The sequence below is a fragment of the Lotus japonicus genome, chromosome 1 (assembly GCF_012489685.1).
Source record: "Lotus japonicus ecotype B-129 chromosome 1, LjGifu_v1.2".
Taxonomy (NCBI): domain Eukaryota; kingdom Viridiplantae; phylum Streptophyta; class Magnoliopsida; order Fabales; family Fabaceae; genus Lotus; species Lotus japonicus.
The window spans coordinates 118,372,330-118,382,625 of NC_080041.1; the positions used below are offsets into that span (position 1 = coordinate 118,372,330).

General features: G+C 35.9%; 1 protein-coding gene across 1 annotated transcript; it reads left to right on the forward strand.

The window, feature by feature from the left end:
* The first annotated feature begins 6,911 nt into the window (after window positions 1-6,911).
* Window positions 6,912-7,737, forward strand: LOC130732527 (uncharacterized). Its single transcript, XM_057584554.1, has 2 exons — window positions 6,912-7,243; window positions 7,333-7,737. The coding sequence occupies exons 1-2, from the start codon at window positions 7,094-7,096 to the stop codon at window positions 7,615-7,617; spliced, it is 435 nt and encodes a 144-aa protein (XP_057440537.1). The 5' UTR covers window positions 6,912-7,093; the 3' UTR covers window positions 7,618-7,737.
* Window positions 7,738-10,296: the final 2,559 nt, after the last annotated feature.

Consider the following 10,296-nt stretch of genomic DNA (forward strand, 5'->3'; position numbering starts at 1 on the left):
TTTTGATATTCGAATTTGTTGACTGACCAACTGTAAATGAAACCAATAGGCAATAGCTTGGTTTTCATGTGAAAGTGATGATATGTCAAACCATGCTTATACCTTATAGTATATTTGCAAGTATGCTAAATGAAATGGTCCTATGATTCTAATTCCTTATCCTACTTACTTCTGTTTTTCTGGTTTATTTTTTCCTTTTTTCTTTAGTTCTCCATATTTTAAAGATCTTTTGTTTGTATGGCAGCGGACATTGGATAAGATGTATAGATGTCTAAAATAGGCCCATATAAGTGTCTGTTAAGATTTCTTTTCATTTCATTTAGAAAACTTGAATCTCAGGAAATTAGAATCACTGTGTTTACAGTTCCACTTGGTAATTTGTTTTCTCTGTTTACAGAATCAATAACCTTTATTTTCTCAGTTTTCTTGAGCAACATGGTACTCATCACCAATTCAGGATGATGAGTACCATGTTGTTTAGGTAGTGCATGATGTAAAATGAACCCTTTTTACTCAGTTTTCTTTTCGGGATATGTTTTCCCTGTTGAAACCTGTCCAACAAATCTCATTTTACTGGACTGAGGTGACTGCTCTGTCCTTATGAATTAAAGTACTTATCCAACATCAATTAATAAAATGGTTGCTGATAAAAGTTTGTGTTTTTCTAGTGGCCAAAGTGCTATAATATGCTATAATATGTCTTGCAATTCTAGTGGCCAAAGTGCATATAAAAGATTTGGGCTTTGATCCTTGCACCCCACATGTTCCTCTTGGTCCTGCATCTTGTTATGTAATAATGCTAGTGTTAAGAAAGAAAGAGAGCAGAGCAGAGAAGAAATTAAGGTGAGGGTGAGACATGGAATTGAAGGAGCAATGGAAGAGAGTGTGTGAGCTAATATTAAGGTTTCTTATTGTGCAGTGGACAATACTAAAAAAGCTGATTCCGAAGCTTAGTCCTTGAAGACGGCCGAGATTGTGAAATCAGGTGGCAAAAGTGTTTAAGAAGAAAGCTAAGAATTTTTTATATCCCATTATTGAATTTTAACAATTGTACTAAATATTGTTCATTTAATTTTGTATGGCAATTCATTACTGACTTTTTTTCTTCTTTCTTCTTTTTAAACCAGACATAGTAAGGTGTTCCTGTTCGAATTTTGGTAGGGACTTGCAAATGTCTGGTACATAATACACCAAGAGTGAGTCAGGTGAATATGGGTTTCCTATGTTGGCGGATAGCATTTCTTGGAAAGGTGTTCATTTGAGCTATATCTCTGGAGTCTGGACTCTACAAATCATCTGCTCCTCACTGTTCCTTATCCATTTCAACCTTAGAAAATTCATAAAATAGAGGCATATGTTGGTTGCAGGTTACAGGTGATTGGATGGTGCGGCGAAGCTTCCCAAGCAGTTGCTGGGGGAGAGTGTGGTTTCCCCGCATGAGAGTGTCCAGCCTGCCAAAGGGTCGTATTTGATGAGGTTCTTTAAGGAGTTGATGCAGTCCATACCAATGACTGGGAAGTATCCTGAGCCTAGGGGAATTTGACTAGACATTTAAAGAAATTAAAATTATATATGGTTTTCATTTCATTAGTTGGCTACTAGCGTGCAGATAAACTACTTCAGTAGCTAACAGCCTCCATTGCATTTCACTTAATCATATCCTCTGCATGTATTTTTGAGAAATCCATGACTAATTTGTGCAAACTTTGAATCACATCTATATCTTTTAGACATTCTGAAATTTTTTGGGACAATTTGTCTCTTTTAACTATTAATGAATATTTGAAGTGTGAAAATATTATAAGGGTGAGACATGGAATTGAAGGAGAAATGGAAGAGTGTGTGAGCTAATATTAAGGTTTCTTATTGTGCAGTGGACAATACTAAAAAAGCTGATGCCGAAGCTTAGTCCTTGAAGGCAGCCAAGATTGTGAAATCAGGTGGCAAAAGTGTTTAAGAAGAAAGCTAAGAATTTTTTATATCCCACTATTGAATTTTAACAATTGTACTAAATATTGTGCATTTAATTTTGTATGACAATTCATCAATGACCTTTTTTCTTCTTCTTTTTAAACCAGACATAGTAAGGTGTTCCTGTTCGAAATTTGGTAGGGACTTGCAAATGTCTGGTACATAATACACCAGGTGAATCAGGTGAATATGGGTTTCCCATGTTGGCGGATATGGGTTTCTTGGAAAGGTGTTCATCATTACGTTGTTGTTATTTGAGCTATATCTCTGGAGTCTGGACTCTACATCACAAATCATCTGCTCCTCACTGTTCCTTATCCATTTCAACCTTAGAAAATTCATAAAATAGAGGCATATGTTGGTTGCAGGTTACAGGTGATTGGATGGTGCGGCGAAGCTTCCCAAGCAGTTGCTGGGGGAGAGTGTGATTGCCCCGCATGAGAGTGTGCAGCCTGCCAAAGGGTCGTATTTGATGAGGATCTTTAAGGAGTTGATGGAGTCCATGACCAATGACTGGGAAGGTTCCAAGCCACTGTTGTGAGGAAGACGACGAGTTTCTGGAGAAGAAAGAAAGGATACATGAACTTGAACAATGAATCAGTTATGCATCTCAGCAGGAGTTATTTTATTGGGGTTTTATGTTTTCATTGCCACTTTCAATTTCTTCTCAAGTAGACACACACTCCTGTGTACTGAGCTTGTATAAAAGAAAACTAGCATTGATGAGTTAAGGAGTCATTTCTATGGATTGAAGAAGGAAAGCTGAGATGATAGAGGAAATAGTCTAGGGTGTTAATTAGATAGTGTCCATATCAAGTTGGTGAATCCATCTTGCTGTATGTTAGAAAGAGAGAAAGTGTGAGAATTCCAGAAAATTGTGTAACTGAATTCTGTTTTTCATTAACTGCTTAATAATCAGCTTAGTACTAACTGCATAACAACAGCAACTTATGCAACTAGTAATCTACTGGTAACTCTTAACAAGTACAAAACAGAAGTACAACAGAAGCACAACTAACTATAACCAAAGCATGTGAAATCATGTATCCAAACAGTGTAAATTCTAGAAGTTCTAGTTGCATTCTCATGCTATTTTTAAGAGTAACTTGATGGGCTGGCACCACAATATTAGCACTTGTAACCTTGCAGGTATAGTTGATGCTTCTAGGTGTACCACTTTTAAGTAGACAGTTCATTTTGTAGGCATTTTTTTCTTTAATGAAATACTTTTAGGTGATCCTACACATTTATTAGCTATTAGTATACTCTGCATCTCGAAACAGGTTCAACCAAAAATAAGTAATGATCAAGGCTATTATGATTGTAAGGGACTAATCACAGCCTAAATTCTGTGTAAAGCAATGCTTGATTGTGAAAGTAATAACTGCCTCTGCACTAAGTTTTGGTATTCTTTTTGAAACGTGTTAATTTGTCATGGTTGTTTCTACGTGCATTTGCAGTTTATGAAAGTATTCTCATCATTCAAGGATTTAAAAGTTATTAAGTTCTGTCCAGTGCTAGATGCTTTCACAAGTTTCACTAACAAGGCAGACCATTTTGCTTTCTGCATTTCATGTTTTACAAAAGTTATCCCTTTTGAATATCTAAGTTTGAGGAATTTTGTTGCCCTTGGAGCTGTAGTTCAGCTGGGGTTAGCCTTGTTCATTGGAGCTGCAGTGTAGAGATCGATGTCCTTCTTGGAGTGAAGCCCACAGTTCCTATGCCAGGTTTTGCAGCAAAGTGAAGTGGGTTTTCATCCTCCTCATGATTGCAGCTTTCAGTTTGTGTGATCCTCTTTCTGTCACTGCACAGGAGATGCAAGAAGGAAAAAAGAAACGAGAGTAGACCACTTCCTATGCCAGGCTGAGGTTTATAACGTGGGAACAAGAAAGGAGCCTCAGTTTTGGAGATGGTTTAAGCTTTTGAACAGGCCTCTGAAAAGGTAACCAACTGATGATTTTATTCATGGTCTTGTATGTGTTGCCATCTCATGCTGTCAATTTGTATCATTTATAAATGCAATTTGGTGCTCACTTTCATTATCTTTTTTCTTCTTCCTGGGATTCTGTATTTGACAGGGTAACCATTCGTGTGACACATTTAGTCTTTTAAGTCTTTTATTTGATAATTAACAATTGTTTACTGTTCAGAAAATTCCTTTTGTAACGGCTGGTTGGAGATCTGGAGATGCTGAAATTATTTATGCATCAACAAGAAAAGCAGAAAAAGAACTAAACTGGAAGTAAGTGTTACTTTACTTTGCTTCCAAGTGAATCATTTCATGGCATCTAACTATATTTTAGGCGATTCTCTCTGATCGTTTTGCTTTTACTGGACATTTATAATCTTGTTCAATGTCATAATCATCCTTGTGAATTTCCTGGCTGTGATACACTAACTTTAAATGTTTGAACACTTTCATCTTCACTCAGGCCTTTGGGACTCTTAAGTTGACAAGTACTGTAAAGGAAAACATTCTGATAAGAAAATTGGACAAGTTTTCATGAATTATCATTTCCCACGTTTTGACTCACAAACTTATCTTCCTTGCAGGGCTAAGTATGGTATCGATGAAATGTCTCATGATCAATGGAATTGGGCTACCAAGAACCTCATGGCTATGGTGTTGATTATTTTTGTGAATTATTTGATTGGTATGGCTCAAGCAAGGAATTGTTTAATGTGGATGTTTTAAATGTACGGAACCCATTTCCCACCAGGAAAGTCTTCTTTAGAACTAAGGTTGGAGTCAAAATCCCTTCCCTACGTCCTCCCCTTTTGAGCCTAATCCACGTGCTGCTGATTTTGGTGCCAAAACCAAGGATTTATAGAACTCAGAAACTCAAAGAAATTATTCTCTGCAAGCTGTTGCTACTTCTGGGGCTCTGACTTTGAGCGAGATGGTTTTAGTTTATTCTAGCATGTCCGTTCTGTCTCTTGCTTCCTTTCTCCTTTTTTATATAATGTTCACTTTCAGATACAAGGTAAAACCTCTTTTATCCATTGTTGAAAGATGATCGAAGCTTGACTATGGTGAAGGACTCGCGAAAGCTACAACTTGGAAGCTTTTGTTTCCTCTTTTATGGATAGGTTTTTGTTAATTTAGGTGGCTTTTTTTGCAGGATTTATAATTGAGGAATTTAAGTGCTTTTTTTTTTCATGCTCCTTTTTCTTCACAGGAACTATTGGCATGGATCTTATTACTACTGGAGTTCCGGCAAGTGAAAGGATGAGATGAGAAAGTCAGATACAAGCAGCCTGCAACATAATCATGGAGAATATGCAATCATGGAACTTTATTCTACTTAAATTGAACGGTGGAACAATTTATTTTCAGCGTTGCGGAGTTTGCATGTTAATTAGTTCTTCTTGGGCAGCAAGTTTTGATAGCTTAAACAAAAAAGAGCTACTTCTTATGAATCAGTAAAATTAGTTTTGTTAATTTTTCCATCTTTTTTTTAACTATTTTATTGCTTTGCTTTCGTAAGCAATGCAACTCATTCAAGATGAGAGCTATTCTGGTGAAGGAAGTACTATAGAATAGTGCTTCTGGAATCATTGTGATAGTGAACCCTCACTAGGTATACTAGACATTGATATATATATATTTTTATTAGTTCAAAATATGCAGCATTTTGCATAATAGTCATTCTATATGAAATGTGCCTTTCAGGGAAATTAACAGGACTCTAAACAACAAAATGCGTCACCTGAGCGATGATGATTCTTTTCTTTTGCAGAAGATAAGATGAAGGAGAGTAGCACCTCAATAATGATGATGAATTTTGAGTAAAACTTTTATCCTTACGAGAAGGTTGCTTATGAGTGAGTTACATCTTCCATTTCTCAATGTTATTTTCTTCTAAACCTTTTTTTCTGTTTATATCATTAGTTGTGCTGCACATATCTAATACTTATTTCTTTCTTCCTATGTACTTCCAATTTTCAGCAATATCATAACCTTATAATGTAACCAACATGTATTGAATCAGAAATTGGGTACATGCTGACATTGATTCACTGATTCTCTTTTTCATCTCTTTGCTTTTTTATCTAAGAGTAACTCCTATATTAAGCTGCAAGAACATTGAGTTTAAGTCACGTATGTGTGCTTTGAATTGACACATCTAGCACAATATCTATATTAGGTTTTCAACTTGAGCTTCTTGAACTTCGTGGTTACAACATTTTTAGTATTAGATCAGATGCATAATGATGGAATCTGCATAATGTAACTTGGCAGCAGATTCTTTGCAGAGTATGCAGAATAATTTCATTTTATTATTAACTAGAAATTAAGTCCAATTTTACTATGCTAAAGTAACTAATGTTTTGGATGAGTACTCTGAGTCAGTACTGTGCAAAGTTTCTTTAATCTTATTATTTGGTGTTTCAGATGCCATGATATCTGTTTTGATAAACCTGACGTCATCTCTTTTTGTTCTGCATCTACTTCTCTATATATGGCCTTAAAGTAGTATATCACCAAAAGATATATCAAAATCATAAGTTTTCCAAGAAGTAGCCTATTTGATGTTAATTTGGAATTCTTGTATCTAAGTTAATGTTTTGATTGTGATTTCTTTGACACCCTCCTATATTTGCTTTGTTTACTTTCTTCAACTTTATGTGATTGGGAGGGTGACCGTTGACCTTTGTGCACTTTTTAGATACATATTGGAGAAAAGTATTTCAGTGGATAATCTTTGTCTTTGTTATAATACTAGGTAGTTTCCCGTGCGATGCACGGCTCATGAGTTTTAAGAAAAAATTAAATATATTGTGTCCCATGTAATACATTTTAACTATCATATGTTTTTTTTGTCTATTTGATTAGTTGACTTAGTTATTAATATTTAAGGGTTGGTGGTTAAATTAGTCCCTAAGGTTATAAGCGAGTTAGATTTTAGTCCCTCTGAGGAAAAATGACGTTTAGCGGCGGTCATTTTTACAATTACTGGTGGTATTTGACTGCTACTAAATGTCATTTTTAATCGGAGGACTAAAATCAAACTCGCTTTCAAACTTAGGGACTAATTTAACCACCAACCCTTATGTTATTTTTCACCTCCATCATTCCATATAATCATCATCTAATAGCTTTGAAATAACCTTTGTTCTGATGGCTGGCAAAATCGATGATCTCGCAACAATCGATGCCTCCAAGGAGAACTGGACTATTGTTGCAAAAGTGAATCGTTTATGGCTAGGTCCGAGCTTATATGGTTCGAAGCTGCCCTTTTCGATGGACATGGTTCTTATGGATGACAAGGTATATAATTGTTTTTCCAAATCACCGACATTTAATTTCGTGTTTTTATTGTTGGACAATCTCTTACTTCTCTACTTATTTAATTTCAGAGTTGTAAGATTCACGCTTCAGTAAGGAAGACTCTTATTTACCTATTCCAGTCTCTGCTAAGTGAAGGAGGGGTATATCAGATTTCATTCTTTGGTGCTGGTGAAAGCGGTCGTGATTTCCGCCCAACCTCTCATCCATTCAAGATCAACTTTAATATACATACTTATGTACGATTGGTTCCTAACAAGGCTATCAACTTAAGCACTTACTCTTTTGTGCCACTTTGTGACATAATGTTTAAGGACCCTGATACGTCTTTCCTTATAGGTATATTCCTTTTGTAGCCTTTGGATTTTAAAAATATAGTTCTTAATTTTCCTTAAATGAGTGTTATTGTTTGAGCAGATGTAATTACAATTCTCAGTATTGAAGCAAGTGGTGAATAAGAGTTTGAGAAAGATAGTACAAAGCAGAAAAGGATAATTATTAAACTTGATCAAGATGAATACACTCAATGTTCTTTGCTTATTCAAAATTTTCCCCCTAAATTTATGTATAATTAAATTAATAATTTTCAAATTTATCTACCAGGATTCAGGTTGAATGTGTTTTTTTATAGAAATATACTAATTACTAATATACTGATCATATATTTACTATTGGACCCACAATAGAGACAAACTAATATGAATTATCAAGTTAAATAAAACAAACAAATATTACTCTCACATATTAGATTAAATTTTTCCAAAGTAAATATCATTTTACCAAAACTTTTCAAATCAAACGTAACTTCCGCTAAATCAATGAAATTCAATATCAATTACCAAAAGTTAAATAAAGGAATTCCACATCTATTACCAGTGACATTGGCTACAACAATAAAGCACTTTAAAGTAAAAAAAGGACACACACAATACCACAGCATACAATAAAAAAATTAAAAACCATAAAATGAACAGTAAAGGAACAGTTGCGTTTTTGCATCTCTCTTTGTAGTGTATATAGATTCATATACTTCAAAGTGCCAATATTTTATCGGGTGATGTATAAACCTTGCCAAGCGTAAAAACTATGAGCAATTTTAACTTATGCTCTAACAAGTTCTTGTTGGTTCAGTCACAGAACCACTTGATCTTAATGACACACACACTATCAATATCAGAGAGGAAGAGGAAGAAGAATGATTAACAGTAACGAGAGAGAGGGAATGTTTTTCTTCATTGATTGTATTACACATAATCACTATGAGTAATGTATTTATACAACCTTATTACAGCTGAGTCAAACTAATCATTGGTCACTAATACTCAAGGACCAAACTCTAAAAGTAATAAAAGTTCAATGGCCTAATTCTGAATTACACATTACTAATTCCATCATTCCCTCCTAATTCAGAATCTCAGAAGCAGAACCAATTCTTAGCTCTTTACACAGCATGTTGAATCTCTCAACTCGCAGAGGCTTGGTGAACAGATCTGCAAGCTGCTTCTCTGTTGGACAATGAACCAACTCCAAGTTACCCTTTGTTACTTGATCTCTCAGAAAATGGAATCTTGTCTCAATGTGTTTACTCTTTCCATGTGCAACTGGATGCTTTGCCAAGTCAATAGTTGACTTGTTATCCACTAGCAACTTCATTGCACCTGCAACTCTCAGACCTATTTCCTTCATGAGCATGCTAATCCACAAGGCCTGACAAGCACCGAAAGAAGCTGCTACATATTCAGCTTCACAGGATGATAAGGCTACAATTGGTTGTTTCTTTGAGCACCAAGAGATTGGTGCATCACCACAAAGAAACACATAGTCTGTAGTACTTTTCCTGTCATCTTTATCACCACTCCAATCAGAATCCACAAAGCCAGTAACTTCATGCCTCTCATTGTAAGCTCTGCTAGGATATAGTATACCATAGTCAAGGGTTCCTCTGATGTATCTAAGTATTCTTTTAGCTGCCAGAAAGTGTGACTCTTTAGGATCTTCCATGAATTTGCTAACTAGACCCACACCATAGCTAATCTCTGGCCTGCTGCAGCATAGATACCTCAATGAACCCACCATTTGCTTGAACAATGTTGCATCAACTGACTTCCCTGAATCTGATTTAGACAATACAATTCCACATTCCACTGGAGTAGCTGCTGAATTACACTCAGCCAGATTAAATCTCTTAAGCACATCACCAGCATACTTTCTTTGACTCATGAAAATTCCCTTCTCAGATCTGTAAAACTCTATTCCCAGGAAATATGAGAGCTCCCCCATGTCACTCATCTCAAATTCAGATTGCATGTTCTCCTTGAACCTCTTGATCTCAGTATCATCACTGCCTGTGACCAACAAATCATCAACATAGAGACATACAATTAACATTTCAGCATTCCTAGACTTCTTAACATAGACTCCATGCTCAGAAGTACACTTCAGAAATCCCAATTGGCTTAAGAAAGAATCAATCCTTCTATTCCAAGCTCGAGGAGCTTGCTTAAGCCCATATAATGCCTTGTGTAGCCTGTATACTTTGTGTTCACTCTTCTGAACCTCAAAGCCAGGAGGCTGTTGAATATAGACCTCTTCATCAAGAGGGCCATTCAGAAATGCTGACTTAACATCTAACTGATGTACTTTCCAGTTTTTCAAACTTGCTGTAGCCACCATCAGTCTCACTGTTTCCATTCTTGCCACTGGAGCAAACACCTCAGTGTAGTCCAAGCCTTCCTTTTGTTGGAAACCTCTTGCAACTAGTCTTGCCTTGTACCTTGACACAGAACCATCAGGCCTCAGCTTAGTTTTAAACACCCATTTTACTGAAATAGGCTTCTTACCTTTAGGTAAATCAACCAGACTCCAAGTATTGTTCTTATCAATAGAGCCTAGTTCTTCCTTCATAGCCTTTATCCAATGTTCATGCTTAAATGCTTGATCTAGGCTCACTGGTTCTGACTCCACATATAAAGATAAATGCACCAGATCACCATCTTCTGTGACTTCATTGTCAGGGAAAAGCACATAATCATTAA

Coding starts and splice junctions, on each gene's coding strand:
- LOC130732527 (XM_057584554.1), top strand. CDS start 7,094: ATGGCTGGCAAAATCGATGATCTCGCAACAATCGATGCCTCCAAGGAG. Junction 7,244..7,332: donor TGGTTCTTATGGATGACAAG/GTATATAATTGT, acceptor ATTTAATTTCAG/AGTTGTAAGATTCACGCTTC.